The sequence below is a fragment of the Tursiops truncatus genome, chromosome 3 (assembly GCF_011762595.2).
Source record: "Tursiops truncatus isolate mTurTru1 chromosome 3, mTurTru1.mat.Y, whole genome shotgun sequence".
Taxonomy (NCBI): Eukaryota; Metazoa; Chordata; class Mammalia; order Artiodactyla; family Delphinidae; genus Tursiops; species Tursiops truncatus.
In genome coordinates, this window is record NC_047036.1 from 163518153 (window position 1) to 163535965 (window position 17813).

Below are 17813 nucleotides of genomic sequence, written 5' to 3' on the forward strand. Positions count from 1 at the left end.
GGACCAGACGGGCCGGGCCGAGGGGCGGCGGCGAAAGGCAGAGCGCAGCGATCTCTGTCGGGAAGCGCAACCTCCTCGGGCCCCGCGGGGCCGCACAGGGGGCGTTCTCAATCCCGCGCCCGCTCCCTCTTTCCATCCCCTGCCGCCCGCAGGCCACCCCGGGGCCCGGTTATCCGCGCGCGCGTACCCGGGCTCGGGCCCGTCCCCGGCCCTCGAGGGAGTCGCTGCCCTCACCGAGACCTCTGCAGCGGCCGCACCAGAGGCCGCCCGGGCAGGACCCCGGCGTGAGCATCGAGCGCCCCCCAAGGAGTGCACGACCCCCGGAGCCACCCTCAACACGGACCGCGCCCGCCGGGCACACAAGAATGGTCACTGTAGGTATTCCCCTGTCGCTGAGAGGGAACCTAGTCGGAGAGGGGTTAGGCACAGGCTCCGAAGAGATGGGAGGGGGGGTAGGACCAGGCCTAGCTAGGCCCGGGTTGGGGGGGGGGTAGGACCGAGCCTCGGGGCCTGAGAGTGGACAGAGCCGCGCCCAGAGTGCTGGGGGCTCTTAGAGTCTGGCTTGAGAGGCCTTAGGGAATCGAGCTGCGATTCGGGGGGCATCCTACGGCGCCCTGGGGGCGGGATTGCCCCCCCTTCAGCAGGCCTGATGGGGGAGGGGACGCCGCGGCGTAGGATGCCTCCTCCATCCAGGCCCGGACCCAGCAGGCCTCCCAGGCAAACGCAGGGCCCCAGTCACTGGTGCTGGGCCAGGACAAGGCGGCAAGGAGTCCCCGAGAGCCCCAGGGAAGGGGTGGCGTCGGATCGCGCGCCCTGGGCCTCGACCGCGCCCTGGAGCCGGGCGTCTCGTCCTCAAGCCCGTCGACCTTGCGGCAAGCGGGGAGGGGAGAGGAGGGGGCGCGCCCGGCGGCCCCGCGGGCCCGCCGCCACCGCCGCCGCGTCCCTTTGTTTCTCGGCGCTTCTTCGCGGGCCGTAGCCTCGCGCGGGCGCCTCAGGCTGCGGGGAGGGGGAGGGGAGAGGAGGGCTCGTAGGGGGTGCTCCGCCGCTCCTGGGCCCCCGCCCCCGGGGGATGGGGTAAGGGGCTCAGACAGGCCCCCTAGGCCAGGTTCAGGCGTCCCACCCCGCCAGAGCTCTGGGCCGCGGGATGACCTTGAGCGCGCCCGCCCGCCCGCACCACTCGCCCCGCGCTCGGGGCTTTCAGCAGCCACAGAGCTGGTCAGCTCCCGAGCGCCCGGCCACGCCCGGCCACGCCCTTACTAACCACGCCCCTGCCCCGCCCATCTAAGCCCCGCCCCAGGGGCCCCAGGGGCCCTGCCTCTTCCGAGCCCTCGGATTTCCACTGGCAGCCCGGGCGTATCCCGGGGGCGGGGCTGGCCAATTCTAGACCCACCCCAGCTCCACCCCCGCCCCCGCCGCGCGACTCTGCTCCCCGCGCTGCCGAGCGTCCTTTGTCTGGTCCTGGCGCCGGGGCCTCCTTCTTCCGCTCTTTCTGTCTCTCGGGTCTCTGTGTGTGTGTCTCTGTACACTGTGTCTCTTCCTGGATCTCTTTTTCGAGTAGTAACGAGCACAGTGGGTGGGGGGATGCTCAGCACTCCCTCCACGCCTGGGCCTCTCCCATACTAGACCCTGGGACCCACCCACCTGGCTCTGAGAAAGGCCTGAGAGAGACCACCCTTTTCTGCTGTGTGACCTCGAGGCAGCTCCTTCCCCTCTCTGTGCCTCACGCTGCTCACCCTGATCTAGGAACGTGAGCGAGGCCTTCTGAGGACCCTCAGCACCCCCACAGCAGTCCAGCATACATTGCTCCGATCTGTGCCCTCATTTGAGAAAGGGAAGCTGTTGCACAAAGGGGAGAGGGTGTGGTCAGAGGTCACACAAGGGCCTTGAAGCCCTTGGAGTCCTGGTCACTCCAATGGAGAGTACTCAGGCAGAGACCCATCATGGGGACAGGCTGGGAGGAAGTGAGGGGATGAGTTGAGACAGTGAGGGCCCTCCCTGCATGGAGGGAGAAGGGCTCAGAAGTAGGAGGCTCACTTAGCACCACGTGGTGGCCCAGCCTTACCATGCATAGCCACTCAATGCCCTATTGTTGCCAGTACCCAGGCATCTGTCACTGTGACTAGGGCCAGGGGGCACAGCTGGGGGCCAAGGGGGTCTGACACAGCAAGTAACCTCAGGTGTGTTCATTGCAAAATCCATATGTCAGATGTTTGTATAATGGTGCAAAAGAGTTGGAGAAAGGGTGAGAGAGAGAGGGAGGGGGAGAAAGAGAAGCGTTCAGAGGGGAGAGATGGACAGAGAGGAGAGATGGGGACAGAGCAGAAGAGAGAGAAACTGAGGGGAAAAGAGGGAAAGAGAAACAGAAAGAGGGAGAGACCCAGAGGAAGAGCTGGAGAGAGTGGGAGGGGAGGTTCCCTTGCTCCATCTTTGATCTGCCTTCCTCCCCTCTGACTTCACCTCTCTACCCCTGTTCTGGGGCAGCCCTCGAAGGTCCCTGTGATCCCTGTGTCATCCCAGGCCACGCATTTACTGTGGGCTGAGGCAGGGCGGGTGTGGCCTCCACCAATCCGATCCCCATTAGCAGCTCAGCCGGCTCATCCTCGGAGGAAATGCGACACTGATCCCTCTAAGCTCTGGCACAGATGGGAGGGAGATGGGGTGGTGGTGAGATTAGTGGGCTGGGCCTCAAGATCCTGAGTGGGAACCCCCCAGTCACCTCTTAACCCCCCCCAAGTTGAGGACAGCATTTCCGGGGGTGGAGGACCAGTAACCCTGTATGTAGGCTCTAGGGTCATCAGATCAAGGGGTCAAACCCTAACACCATCGCTACTACTTCCCTCTGTCATCCTGGGCAAGTCACAGGTCCCATTTACCCTCAATTTCTCCATCTGAGAAATGGAGATGATCTCCAGCTTTCAGGGTGGTTGTGGAAAGGCAATGAAAACAGCACAGGCTCAGGGCCTGGCACACAGTAGGGCTTCCAAAGCTGGGATCTGATGTGTCCTGAAACAGTGGTTTATGTACTGCTGATTGCTTTGGGGGCTCCCATAATAGACATTATCAACAAATCACAGAATTCTAGCTCGCTGAGCCCAGACGGGAATTCAGACTCCATCTCCCCATACACGGGGGACCTCTGTGCCATATCTTTAGTAGTGGGACAGAGACCTAGAGAGGCAACATGAGCGTCAGAGGATATACAGGAGGGTGGAGCCAGCAGCTGGCATATGGTGGCACCTAGTAAATATTTGTTGAGTTGAATGAGCAGACTCAGCCAACAAAGTGGGTTTATTTTTGTTTGTTTGTTTATTCTTTTTGGTTTGTTTATTTTTAAATTTATTTATTTATTTATTTTTGACTGCGCTGGGTCTCCATTGCTGTGCGCGGGCTTTCTCTAGCTGCAGCGAGCAGGGGCTGCTCTTCGTTGCGGTGCGCGGGCTTCTCATTGCGGTGGCTTCTCTTGTTGCAGAGCACGGGCTCTAGGTGCACGGGCTTCAGTAGTGTGGCTCACGGGCTTCGTTGCTCCGCGGCATGAGGGATCTTCCTGGACCAGGGCTCGAACCCATGTCCCCTGCATTGGCAGGCGGATTCTTAACCACCGCGCCACCAGGGAAGCCCCCAAAGTGGGTTTAAATGTAGTGTTGCCTGGGGCTTGGCAAAGAGTGGGTGCTCAGCTTTGCTTTGCTTTGTTTTGTTTTTTTTAAATCGGCCTTTTCATTGAGAGTGGGCTCTAGAGTCTGAACCCTGAATTGGAATTCTTGGTCCACTTTTTACATGCTACCCAAACTTGTGCAAATCCCTCCTCCTTCAATGAGACTCAGTTTTCTCATCTGTTAAATAAGAGTAGAGTCCCATAACATTCAATTTGGGGAAAATTGCCTGGAAATTTTCACATAAAGAATTTTGGCTGGCCCATAGCAGGTCCTCAATACGTGGCCATGTTGTTCGTAAAGTATTAATGTTACAAGACCAGGATGCAGATGTGTGGAAGGTACATTACTGCTATATTTCAGGCGCCTGTGGCAGACATTGCTAATCAACCCAGTTTGTGTTCCTGGATGTGGCTTCAGAATAATCCTCCAGGGAATTCCCCCCCCCGCCCCTCCCCCGCGATGGTCCAGAGGTTAGGATTCCGCACTCTCACTGCTGAGGGCCTGGGTTCAATCCCTGGTCTGGGAACTAAGATCCCATAAGCCACATGGTGTGGCCAAAAATGGAAGAAAAAAAGAAGAAGAAGAAGAAGAATCCTCCAGGCAGCTCCCCCAGACAGCCACTCCCAGCCAAATGGTGCTGCAGGGGAGTTGACCCTCTGTACTATCCTTTAAATAAGAATAAATGACAAGGAAACAGAAGCCCAAAGAAGAGCTAAGATTGTCGCTGAAGACATACAGCTATGTGGTGGCAGAGCTGCCCCCAGTGTATTGGCCAGTCATTAAAAACGGCTCTGAAGTCCAACATATCCAGGTTTGAAATCAGTTTCCCCATTTATATCACCCAATGTCTCTGCGTTATTTCCCTGGTACCTGACACGGTAGGTGTCAATGGACCAGGATGATTATTAACAGCAGCATTATGAGGCAGGGCTTGTCTTGTGGACAAGACAAGCCCACTTCCACTTCTCATGACTGCCTGTGTCAGACATAGCTAACTGATCCCAGAATGCCTTCCAGCTGCACCCACAATTGGCTTTAGATGGGTCTCTGGTCACTATGCTGGTGATTTGGAGTTTTCAACAAAGTGGAGCAGAGGTCGTAGCATAAAGACTGTTAAGTAGCATACCTGAGGACACGCAGCTGGGAAGTGTTAGAGCCAGCACTAGTCTTGGTTGGCAGTGGAAGTTGGAAATAAGATGCCCAATCAGAAAAGCTCATGCGCAAATCCCTGTTTCACCGTTTATGGGCGGCATGATCTTTGGTAATTTTTCAAACATCTCTGAACCTCACTTTCCTCATCTGTTGTCTTACTCAGCTCAGGCTGACTAAAATACCATAAACTGGGTAGCTTAAACAACAGACACGTATTTCTCATAGCTCTGGAGGCTGAGAAGTCCAAGATCAAGGTGTGGGCTGATTCGGCTCCTGGTGAGGGCCGGCTTCCTGGTTTGTAGACAGCTGTGTTATCACTGTCTTCATATGGTGGAGAGAGAGAGAGATCATCTCTCTCCCGTCCCTTTTTATAAGGCTCCACCCTCATGACCTAATAACCTTCCAAAGGCCCCACCTCCAAATACCACTGCACTGGAGAGCAGGGTTTCAAGATATGAATTTGGAGGGGCACAAGCATTTAGTCCATAGCATCTCCTAAGCAGGGGTAATAAAACCCTCCTCCTTTCAGAGTGGTGAAAAAGAAAAGAAACATTCCCTGTAGAGGGCCTTGCACTGTGCCTGGCACATAGTATGCGCAATATTTGGGAACAATTATGGTATTGAATTTTGGGGCAGGGATGGCTGAGATGATGTGTACCTGCTGGCTCTTTCTAATTCTGTGGCCACAACAGATATTGCTCATCAATCACAGTCATCTTTACTGCTGAAACTGAATATAGCTTTAAATCCTTCTTAATTCATCCGTCTAGGAAGACTCTACCGATCTATTTGGGTTTCTAGGTAAGGGCAACCTATTCACCAACTGTGACATAGGAGAAGACCTAAGGAAATGCTAGCTACTTTCCCTTCCCATGCCCATGACAGACAATACCAATCAATCCCAGCCGTCTTTCGTTCTGAGCCCAGACATGGCTTTATAATTCTTCTCTACGTGGCCCTTAAGATAGCCATTACTAATTGTTTTGAATTTTCAGCAAAGTGAACCAGAGGCCCCAGGAGGATAAGGAGCATATCCAAGGACACACAGCGAAGAGTCATCAGAGCTGGTACCTGCCTGGTTGACTGTCATAGAGAATGGTAGAGTGGTCTTCAGGTCTAGACAGGTCTGCATTTGCATTCCAGTGCCACCACTGATATGCTGTGTGACTTCAACAAGTTCCTTAACATCTCGGAGCCTCAAATTCCTTATTTGTCATAGCATAATAAACTTCTACCTGAGCCTCTGTGTGAATTAAATTTTTAAAAAGCATATCTTCCTGAATATAGAGGTTAAAAATCTAAACAAAGAACCATAAAAAAGTTGGCAAATCAAACAATGTATATAAACAAAACTGCAACATAACCAAGTTTAGTGTAGCTTAGAAAAGTTGACTTAATATTGGAAAATCAATTAATGTAATTTATTACATGAACATATTAAAGCAGGCTTCTCCGGTGGTGCAGTGGTTAAGAATCCGCCTGTCAGTGCAAGGGACACAGGTTTGATCCCTGATCCAGGAAGATCCCACATGCTGCGGAGCAACTAAGCCCATGCACCACAACTACTGAGCCTGCGCTCTAGAGTCCTCAAGCCACAACTACTGAGCCGGCATGCTGCAACTACTGAAGCCGCGTGCCTAGAGCCTGTGCTCCACAACAAGAGAAGCCACCACAATAAGAAGCCCGCGCACCGCAATGAAGAGTAGCCCCTGCTCGCCACAACTAGAGAAAGCCGCACACAGCAACGAAGACCCAATGCAGCCATAAATAAATAAATTAATTTTAAAAAATAAAAATAAAAAGCCCTCTTCCCTATCTGTTAAAAAAAATATTGAAGCAAAAAATCATCTCAATAGATGCAGAAAAAGATATTCAATAAAATTCAATATCCATTCCTTAAAAAAAATCTTGTTAAGATACTAGGAATAAAATTAAACATTCTTAACTTGATAAAGGCCATCTGCCAAAAAACCTATAGTAAAGATCATATTTAGCTGTGAAATGTTTAAAACATTTCCTTTAATGTCAAGAATAAAGAAGCCAATGTCACAATGTAGCCCCTGCAACAAGACAAGAAAAATAAATAACAGGTATAGATTGGAGATAAAGAAACAAAACTGTCATTATATTTGCAGGTGTTATTATGATATACATAAAAAACCCAAAATGGCTCAGTGGAAAACCTGTGGGGGTAAATTATGCATGAAGCAAAAGAAATATTAACACATTTGGGATAGGAATTACATTTGGTGGGAAGAGCAAAGTACATGGTCAGGTTTGGGATTATGAGGGCTTCAAAGCTAATAAAAATGTTGTAATTCTTATTCTGAATACAAAGTATTCATTTCATTATTCTAAAAATGCAGACTGGCTGTGGACAAACAGGCAAGCATACGTGCAAATGGGCATACATGGCATTAATATATGGACTTTTTCAGAATAAAATCCCCTGTAAAGTATTTTGCCCAGTGCTCAAGAAGCGGAAGGGACTATAAGAATAATACCTTATCCCCTCTGTATGTTCAAGCCTATGCAGACCTGATTGATCTGTCACCACCAAGCCCCTCCTCACTCCCACTGGTCCCTGGTGTGGGAACTGGGCCGTGAGTGGGTGCGGCCTGTTGTCTCCAGCAGATACTCGGGGCCATGGAGTCTCAGGTGGCGGGGGGCCCGGCTGGCCCGGCCCTGCCCAACGGGCCACTCCTTGGTACAAACGGAGCCAGTGATGACAGCAAGACAAACCTCATCGTCAACTACCTGCCCCAGAACATGACCCAGGATGAGTTCAAGAGTCTCTTCGGCAGCATTGGTGACATTGAGTCCTGCAAGTTGGTTCGGGACAAGATCACAGGTGTGGCTGCTGGCAGGTGGGGGGTGGGGATAGGAGACAGAGGTGGTAGGAGTACAGGAGTACAGGTGTGGTGTAGAGACAGGTGTGACCCCAGGTGGGAGGTGATGGGAGCAGGTGGGACCCTGGGGGGTCTGAGCTGTCCTCAGGATATGGTAGTACTCTGGGGGTAACAAATAAGGGTGGAATCTTGGTTCTCATAACCTTGAGGGGGGTGGTCAGTCTCTCAGGCCGGGGTCTGGGAGGACACTGGCAGGTCCAGGGAGGTCATTGTCCTGGTCCTGCCTGCAGGGCAGAGCCTCGGCTACGGGTTTGTGAACTACTCTGACCCCAACGATGCAGACAAAGCCATCAACACCCTCAACGGCCTCAAACTGCAGACGAAGACCATCAAGGTCAGCGCCCTCGTTCCCCACTGCCACCCATTCCTGTGACTTCCCATCTTGGCTCTGCCCGTTTCCTCTTTATTACCGCCCACCTGGACTGACCCTTTCATGGCCACCCAGCCCCCCACGACCATACCCTCCCCATACATCCATTCCCCCCACTGCTGCCCATCCTCCCCCATGGCTCATCCCCTAAGGGGTTCAAATCAATCCCCAAAGGCTTTCTGGCTGGGGCCCCGGGGCCAATGGCTCTGCCTCTCTGAACCTCAGTTTCCTCTCTTGCCAATGGGGAGATGATCAGCCCCACATTCTCCGGCAACTCAAGGAGTCAGCCAGGCCCTGGAGGTACCCACCCCCTCAGCAGTAGGAGAGAGTGACCAGGGTCTGGTGGGCAGCCCTCTCCTTGCCTTTGTCATGGAAATGGGGGAGAGGTGGGGGCCCATCTGCCATCTGGAGCCTAACTAGGGTCTGGGAGGGTGGGATTAGGGGTGGGCCCTTCCCCCACCTTTGTACAATGCCCCTCGCCCCATGACCTCCCCTCTCAGCAGCTGCAGCTGGGACCCTGCAAGCCCAGGTTCCCGGGAGGCCGTGGGGGTTGCAGGGAATCACCATGGAAACCCCCTCTCTAGGTTTGCCTGTGGGTGTCTGGGCTCCGCCCCACAAATCTGCTCCTGAACCCTGGGGGAGGCTGGGCTGGGGAGGATGCCCATCTGGCCCCCAGTTCGCCATGGGAACAGAGGTGCCGGAATCTCTTCCTCTCCCTGGTGTGGAGGCTGACGAGGGCCTGATGGGTCCCTCCATGGCCAAGTAGACCCAGAAGCCCCCAGGTTGTGAGAGTGGACCCTAGTGATGAACTGTATGACCCAGAGGGCCACTGTGTGCGTGTGATGTGGTGCATATGTTGGGGGGGGGGGACCCTGAGCTATAAGACATGGTGTTTGTGGGACCCCGTGGCTATGGGACCCCCTGGCTATGTGAGTGGCTGTTATCATGTGGGTCTGGCTGTTATAGACGAGGGTGTGTCACCTTGTGTCTGTGAGACGTGTTTATTTGACAGGTGCTTTGTGATGCACTGCAACTCCAGCTGTGACCTGGTGGGGCTGCGTGGGTGTGTCTGGCTGTGACAGGGTGTTTGTGTGTTACGGTGAAGTTGTGTGGGTGTGTCTACTTGTGCCCCATTCAGGATGGAACGTGTGTGACATTGAGGGCTTGTGTGGTGGTGTGACAGGTGTGTGGTTCTGCGACGCTTACTGCAATTATCCCAGACCCCCAGAGTCACCGTGAATGTGGCGGTGGCCTTGTGTCACCCTCCTGCTGGTGTAGTCACCATAGCTGTGCAGTGAATACCAGAGCGTGGCCCTCTGTGTGGGTGTATGTGCATGCATGTGCATCTGCCTTGGTGGCTGTGGTGTGTGGTTGGTCCTGACTAGGTGTTCCAGCAGATTCTGCCCACAATAGTTCCAGCCATTCATCGTGTGCCAGGCCCCGTCCTAGTGAGGGGGTGTGGGAGGAGCCCATACCACGTGAGGGACCTGGGTCAGCCCATGTCATGAAAGGATGGGAAAGGTCCCTGAACACTTACTCTGTGCCTCAGATGACCCCTGACCCCAAAACCCACCCAGGAGCTGAGACTCCCCTCCCCTCTCCCCCAGCTCCAATCCATCAACAAGTCCTCACCCCTCAAAACTCACAGCCCCACGGGGTAGGGGAGAGTGGAAACCATCAAATACATGGCCATGAGTTTTAATTATTATTACAGAAATAATAGCAGCTGTGGTGTTTGTCTTTTTTCTGGAGGATCCCAGGTGTGCACAATTGCATCAGTCAGAATCCCCCTGCCCCCACCCCATGAACACCCTCACCCCCATCCGCCCTTGGCCTAATTTATTCATTTTGTTCGTTTTTTAATTAGCTATTTCTAATGAAGTAATATGCCCTCACAACTCACCACCCCAAACAAAAGCCAGACCCTTTACAATGACCCCCATCTACCCAGAGGTTAATTTAGAAGAAACAGAAAATAGACATCAGCAGAAATAAGGGGGAACGGAGCTTATCCCACCTCGCCTCCCCCACCAGCTCTAGGTCACCCTGCTAGCGTTTAGGGGTGGGCCCTCCAGACCACGTTTCCAGGACATTGATAAACACACAATGAGATGGGGTCGCACAATACTCGCTGCTCTGTAAATGGACTTTTCTTTCCCCCACTTTACAATACTCACCACTGTTTCGGGGAAATAAATATACACGTCCACCATTTTTTAAACAGCTGCAGAGAGTTTCATTGTTGGGCTGGACCATAATTAATGACATGAATCGAAGGATCATACTAAAACGTGTCTACTTCACAGCTGAGAGAAGGGCTTTGACAGAGTAACAGGGATAAGGGTGGAGGACCAAATTCAGATGGGAAAGGACAGGAAGGATATTTCAACTGAGACCTGGAGAAGAAAAATAAGGAAGAGAGTTGCAAGCACAGCGGACAGCAAGTGCAAAGGCCCTGAGGGTGAAGCACACCTAGTGTGTTTGGGGAATGTGGAAGAGGCCCATGTGCCTGGAATAGAGATGTGGAGGGGGACAGAGGGTAGGGGGGTGATGGGGCAGGTCGTGAAGGGCCTGGTGGCCCTGAGAAGCACTTTAACTCAGGAAGGTGGGAGCCACGGAGGGTTCTAAACAGAGGAGGGATGTGACCTGGCTGAGACGCTCACAGGTGCCCCCTGGCTGCTGTGGGGGGAACAGCCTGTGGGGGGGCGAGGGTGGAGCAGGGAACCAGGGCAGAGACTGCTGCACTGGTCAGGGTGAGCAATGGTAGGGCAGTGGAAATGGGGAGAAGTGTGTGAATTCTATCCAGATAATGAGGAAGGTGGAGCTGACAGGATGGATGGTGGTTGGATGCGGGTGTGACAGACAGGCATTGAGGACAACCCGAGGCTGGGGACCTGAGAAGCCAGGAGGACAGAACTGTCATTACTGAGTTAGGGCAAGTCAGGGGTGCTGAGTGTGATCCCCCATGAGGCCTCCTCGTGGGGTACCTGAAGGCAGGTGTCACGCAGGTGTGCAGCTCAGGGGCCAGGCGCATGCTGGGCTCGGACATTTGGGAGTCGTCGGGGTTGAGCTGGGCGCTAAAGATCTGAGGGGCCCACTGTAGTCGGGAAGAGAAGGGGCCAGCCAGCATCCCAGGTTCACTTTCCAAGGGAGTGGGACGTGTCAATGTTGATGGAATATCCAGCCTGAGAACATGAGCTAGAGATGTGAGGGTCCCTGAGGCCCCCAGGGAGACATGTGACCCCAAGGGCGCAGCTCCTTTGACCTCCTCGGATGACAGGTCCCTCTCACCGCTCTACGCGGGCAGGGCCACGCTGTCTTGGTCACAGCCACATCCCCTCCCCCAAGCCCTGGTTGACCCCACCCACCACCCATGGTGACTATTTGCGGTATTTGTTGAATAAACGGATGAGGGATTTCTGTTGCTCAGTGGCGGTTTGAATGTGGCCTCTCCCTCCCCATTTGAAATGGGTCTTGCCCTCACCCCTGTCCGCCTGACACCCTCCCCCAGGTGTCCTATGCCAGACCCAGCTCCGCCTCCATCCGGGATGCGAACCTGTACGTCAGCGGGCTCCCTAAGACCATGAGCCAGAAAGAGATGGAGCAGCTCTTCTCCCAGTACGGCCGCATCATCACTTCTCGCATCCTGGTGGACCAGGTCACAGGTCAGGCTGCCGGGGAGAGTGCACCTGGCGGGGGGGTGGGAGGGGGGGGTGGGAGGGTGGGGGGCACTGGGCTAAGGCACCCAGGTGGGACCAGAGTGGAGAAACCGGAAATAGCAGCGAGGAGGGGGGCGGGGTCACGCAGGGGGGGGCGGGTCCCCAGGAGGGGGCGGGACCCATGACGCCCTCGCGCCCCGGCAGGTGTCTCTCGGGGTGTGGGATTCATCCGCTTTGACAAGAGGATTGAGGCCGAGGAGGCTATCAAAGGACTGAACGGGCAGAAGCCGCTAGGTGCGGCCGAGCCCATCACGGTCAAGTTTGCCAACAACCCGAGTCAGAAGACCGGGCAGGCCCTGCTCACTCACCTCTACCAGTCCTCCGCCAGGCGCTACGCAGGCCCCCTGCACCATCAGACACAGCGCTTCCGGTGAGCCCCCTGCCGCTCCCTGCCCCCCAGACGTCCCAGACCCCCAGGGCCGGATGCCCTAGGCTTGCAGGTGCCCTCGCCGAACCCCATTCCTGCAGGGCGGAGAGAAACCAGGGCAAAAGGGGAAACGTGGGGGTCTGTCAGGTGCTGAGGCCAGACCCTTGTATACAGCAGGCGCTCAATGTGTGCAGGCCACTAAGGGTGGCATTATTGGCGTCAGTAGTTTTAGAATCACCTGACCAGGCCCAGCTCTGACTGCCAACCCACCCCCTCCCCCACCCCGCCAAGGGCACGTGGCTTCAGCTCCCTGCTGGCCAGGCACCCTTACTTTTTCTGCGTAGCGACCCCGTGAGGACAGAACTTGTCCTCATTTTACGGACGGGGACCCTGAGGCTCAGAGAGGCGTTGTCACTTGCCTGGCCCAGGCACTTTGGAGAAGAGACTTCCCTTCTCGGGACCCAAGCCCCGGACGGATTGGGGGGTGGGGGGCAGGCGAGCAGGGCTGGGCGGCCGGGAGGGGGAGGACGAGGACGCCAGTGCAGGCTGGGCAGCAGCAGGGCAGGCAAGAGGCGGTGCCCGAGTGACCACGGTTCCGTGCCAGGCGGTGTCCAGCCTGGCGGGGAGCAGGCAGGCGGGGGCAGGGCTGGCACTGCTGGATGGCTGGGTGGGGGCGGGGAGGGCAGGCTGGCTGCCCGGTGTCACAGCCGGGGGTGTGCCCTGAAGCCACCAGTGACCACCCCTTCTGCCTCCACAGGCTGGACAATTTGCTCAACATGGCCTACGGAGTCAAGAGGTAACAGTGCCCCCGCCCCACTGCCCCCAGCCCCTTGCCGTCCCTCCTTGGACCCTTTTGCCCTTATGGCCCCCATCCCCCACCTCATCCCCCAGGACCACCCCTGTCTGGGCATAGTGTGGCCATTAAGAGATCTGGGGGTCCTTGAGCCTACTAAATGCCTAGAAAGTGCTACTACAGAATCTGGATCTGGGGGGCCTGTCTGTGGCCTCCTCCACCCCACTGAAAGGCAGGCAGTGTTGCCCGGGTCACAGCTGTGCCCCCACTGGCCACTGTTGATCATCTATGCTGAGGGTCACAGAATGCCCCCTTCTGCCTCATAGCTGGGGGTGGACCTTGAGGCCCCCCACCCACTCCATTGTCCACATCCCTGATCCTCTGAAGGTCCCCATGTTTATAGCATCAAGAGCTATTGAGCACATGCTGAGGGCCAGGAGCTTGGCTCTGAGCTGGGGACCCAGCGTGGCCTGGCCAGACTTGGCCCCTGGTGGAGCTGGAATGGTACTGAGCACGGTGCTTGGCATGGAGTGCAGGCTCACTCAGTTTAAAAGGCAGTGTCTCTTATGATTATGGTTACTGTTATTACTTATTTCAGTCCACTGGGGAAGGAGACAGATGAACCGTGATCTGGGCTGTGAAGGGGGCAGGAGACGGGGTGATAAGGATCCAGTGGAGACATCGCTCAGGAGACAGGGCCAGAGCAGAACTGGAGTTCCTGGCGGCAAGAGCGGCTTGTGCAAAGGCCAGGAGGAGGGAGTGAGCCCAGTGACCAAAGGAATGGCTCGGGAAGGCAGGGAGCCAATGCCCCTTCACTCATTCGTTCACTCCACAGACCCCACCCCCACCCTCCGAGGGCCTACTGGTGCTGGGAGCTGTTCTGGGCCGGGACACCGAGGGAATAGAACCTTGCGGGGAAGATGGAGCTAAGGATAAACACATGATTTAAATAGAAAAAGGCCTGGGGACTTCCCGGGTGGCCCAATGGTTAGGGCTCTGAGCTTCCACTACAGGGGGCACGGGTTCGATCCCTGGTCAGGGAATTAAGATCCCACATGCCGCGTGGTGAGGCCAAAAAATACATAACATACATACATAGGAAAAGGCCAGAGAGGGCCAGAGGGAGGAGGTGGCCACTATATGAGTCAAAGGAGGCCACCCCGGGGAAGTGACAGCTGAGCTGAGACCTGAATAACGAGAGGGGGCGCTTAAAGGCCTCGCTCGCACCCTGGTTCCAGCGCTGCCCTTCCGGGTGGGCCTCCACCTGGCAGGGTGGCCAGTGGGGCAAAAGGGGCAGCATCGCCAAGGGCGGGATCAGGGTGGTGCCCAAGTGGGGGTGAGGGCAGGAGTTGGGTGGGAAGAGGCGTCAAGGGAAGGGTGGTGGCCAGTTGTGGGGAGGGGGTCAGTGTCAAGAGGGCTGAGGACCAGGTAGGGTCCAAGGTCAGGGAGTGTCGGGGTGATAGGGGCTCAGGGCAAGATCGCAGGTGAGGACCTAACGTTTAGGGAGGGTCAGAGGTCAGGACAGGGCTCCAGGTCAGGATGGAGATCGGGGGCTGGTGTATCAGAGTGGCTCAGAGTCTGGGGCTTAAGGCGGGGTCACAGATGGAGGTCACGGGGCCAAGGCAGGGGTCACATAGTCCCGAGGTCTCCGCACGGTCAGGGGTCATGACAGGGTCAGGGGGCATGCCGGGGGTAAGGGCAGAGCCCGCGTGACCCCCAAAGTAGTCCCCTGTCGCTCATCGCCAGGTTCTCACCCATCGCCATCGACGGCATGAGCGGCCTCGCGGGCGTGGGCCTGTCGGGGGGCGCGGCGGGCGCTGGCTGGTGCATCTTCGTGTACAACCTGTCTCCGGAGGCGGATGAGAGTGTGCTGTGGCAGCTGTTCGGGCCCTTCGGGGCAGTCACCAATGTCAAGGTCATCCGCGACTTTACCACCAACAAGTGCAAGGGCTTCGGCTTCGTCACCATGACCAACTATGACGAGGCGGCCATGGCCATCGCCAGCCTCAACGGCTACCGCCTGGGCGAGCGCGTGCTGCAGGTGTCCTTCAAGACCAGTAAACAGCACAAGGCCTGAGCCACCGCCGCCCTCCCCACCCTTCCCGGGCAGCAGAGACAGAGAGAGAGAGAGAGAAAGAGAGAGAGATTGAGAGAGAGAGAGAGAGACAGGGGCCCGAGAGAGACAGCGCAGGCAGACCACGGACGGCACGAGGGCCCCGTGTCCCTGCAGAAGCCACAGGGTGAGCACTCGGTGGGAGGGTCTGCAGGGAATGGGAGGGCTCCTGGGGGTCCCCCACCCCGTCCTCCTGCCCCTCCCCCCCAGGCTGGGCTGTTCACTCTCTCGTCTTGGTTTTGTTCATGGTGAAGGTTTTTGTTTCCTTTTTCGGCTAAAGTGAAAGCAGAGACGTGCCCCCAGCACACCCTCAACCGCCCTCCGTGGATGGCTTGGGGGAGGGGTGCTGGGGTGCCCTCCCAAGCCCCCTTGCCCAGGCCTCCCCAACACCTAGGTGAGCCTGAGAGGGGGGAGCAGGTTTAAAAATCCCCAAAAAAGCGAAACGTGAGAGGGGTATGGGCATCCCTGGCCCAGAGCCCCTTGGTGGAATGTGAGGGGCAGGGGGAGGGGCTGGAAACAGAAACACAATGAAAAAAAGGGGGGGTGGGAGGGGAAGAAAAACTCTATTTTTGTAAAAAGGGAAAAAAGACCTCGTGGAGAATTTTTACTGGGGATTCTTGAACTTGAAAAAAAAAAAACACAAAAAAAGACAAAAAAAAAAAAGAAAATATTTTGGCAGGTTATGTTTACCAACTGGGGCAGGGACACAGGGAGCAGGGCTTAGGAGCTGAGGGTCCATGGGGCCACACAGAGAAACACAGCCACGCGAAGACACACAGGGACACACACACACACACCCCACAGGGATACACAGCAGCACAGACGGACCCAGAGACACGCCTCAGGAACTCCCTGGCCCAATTCAGACACGTAGACAAACACACATATAAACAACAGAAGACTGAGGTATGGGGCTGTGTAAATGTGGCCATGGTGGACGTGGGCAGATGCGGCCACGGGCAGATGTGGACACTGGTGAATGTGGCCGGGGACAAATGTGGACACGTGCACACGTGGACATGGGAACATTTCCACACGTGCCTGTGGCCACATGGAAGTGGAGACAGTTACATTTGGACACACAAATCTAGACACCCAGTCATGGAGAAACATAGTCACAATACCCAGAGACACACAGACATGCCCACAGCATCCCTCAGGCCCAGGCGAGAGGTCACAGCCCAGACCCCAGCCCAGTCCATAGCCCACTTCCTCCAGCGAGGCCAGCCCACCCCTCCTCCTGGCACTCAGCCCCACTCGCCCCTGCCCCAGGTTCTCTGCAGAGCTCTCTCCTGGCTCCTCAATGGTCCCTGCCGCCCACGAACACAGGCGTGAACACACAGCGTCCATGCATCCAGACACACGATACCTCGTTGTCCTTTTGGCATCATGGTGGGCTGGAGGCAGCCCACCCAACGCTTGAGGCCAAAGGACCCCCATCCCTGGGGCTGAGCCTCCCTGGGCCGAGGCCCTGGCCCACGAGGCCGAGGGGGAGGCCAGGCCCTGAGCCTCTCCACTCCAGAGCCTCCTCAGCAGCAAGTGCCCCAACACTCCCCTCCAGGCCCAGGGTGGATGGGCCCAGGGGCCCAGCCCCGCATTCCCTTTCCGTCCACTTGTCACCCCCTTTCAGTTTGTTGGGTTTTTCCGTCTTTCCAGATCAGTGAGGGCAGTGGACGCAGCCCCTATCCCGAGCCCCGGCCTTGGCTTCTGTCTGGACTTTCCATCCCCCTAGTTTTCACTCTTTGTAAAAAACAAACAAACAAAAATCCAATAGAAGCCAAAAGCCGGAGCCCCCTGGGAGCCCTTGAAGCCCCCAACCCCCGCAGAGGGCCCAGTCAGAACTGAGAATGGCAAACCCCGATTTTAGCCTCAGTGCCCTTTCTGTGGTGTCCCTGCATTTGGTGTCTGGCCATGGCCCCATCTGACTGCCCAGCTCTCTCTCCCCCACCCCTCCCGGTGTTGTTATTAAACGTCTGTGGAGCTTCTGCTGCAAGGAACAAAAAGAAAAAAAAAAAAAATCAAAAAAGCGACAAAAAAACACAAACAGAAGAGAAAAAGCGACAAAAAAAAGGAAGAGAAAACAAAACAAAACAAAACCACACACACAGAAGAGATTTAAAAAAAAAAAAAAGAAAAAAAAAAAAAAAAAAACAGACATAAACTGGCACCAGTTAACTTTCTTGTACTTTTTTGCCGAATTGAGCTTCTTGTAGTTTTAACTTATTGCTATGTTAACTATTTATCCTCCTTGTTGCCCTGTAAGGACATTTGTGTATATTTCTGTTCCTTCATCCAGTTTGCAAGTTTAAAGGAACCACGATGTTCTCTTTGTTTCTTTAAGTTTTGCCGAGACGTGGTTATGCCTAATTTATTTATAAAAGGGGAAGTGGAATCATTAAAGTAATAATAATTATTAATAACAGTAATGGTAGCCGAGCGGCGCCCTGGGGGACCTGTGCTCTGCAGGGCGGTCCCCACGGCCAGCGACGTCCGGGGTCTTAATGGGATTATTTTTGCTCGTCTTGAGAATTTTTTCAGTCCTATTTAGCTGGTGAAACCCTAGCTTGTTCTTGATACACAAACCTATTTATTCTTGTGGTTTTTAAGTCCTCCCCAACCTCCCCGCTCCCCTCCAGCAGGGCAGGCCCCGCAGCGGGTCCATCCCTCTCCCTCTGTTTTCTTGGGGCTTTCTCCCCTCTGCACTCCGTGCGGTGACACGTGTCCACACGTGGGCAGC

The 17813-nt window shown here is 55.5% G+C and overlaps 1 protein-coding gene and 1 long non-coding RNA gene across 2 annotated transcripts; both read left to right on the forward strand.

The window, feature by feature from the left end:
* LOC141278236 (uncharacterized) lies at nucleotides 1–6581 on the forward strand. Its single transcript, XR_012330586.1, has 2 exons — nucleotides 1–374; nucleotides 5801–6581. It is a non-coding gene; the product is annotated as an uncharacterized lncRNA (long non-coding RNA).
* Nucleotides 6582–7229: 648 nt separating this feature from the next.
* ELAVL3 (ELAV like RNA binding protein 3) lies at nucleotides 7230–17157 on the forward strand. Its single transcript, XM_073801968.1, has 7 exons — nucleotides 7230–7256; nucleotides 7440–7656; nucleotides 7945–8048; nucleotides 11596–11749; nucleotides 11948–12173; nucleotides 12928–12966; nucleotides 14689–17157. Exons 1-7 carry the CDS (start codon nucleotides 7230–7232, stop codon nucleotides 15038–15040), a joined length of 1119 nt encoding a protein of 372 aa, XP_073658069.1. The 3' UTR covers nucleotides 15041–17157.
* The last annotated feature ends 656 nt before the right edge of the window (nucleotides 17158–17813 follow it).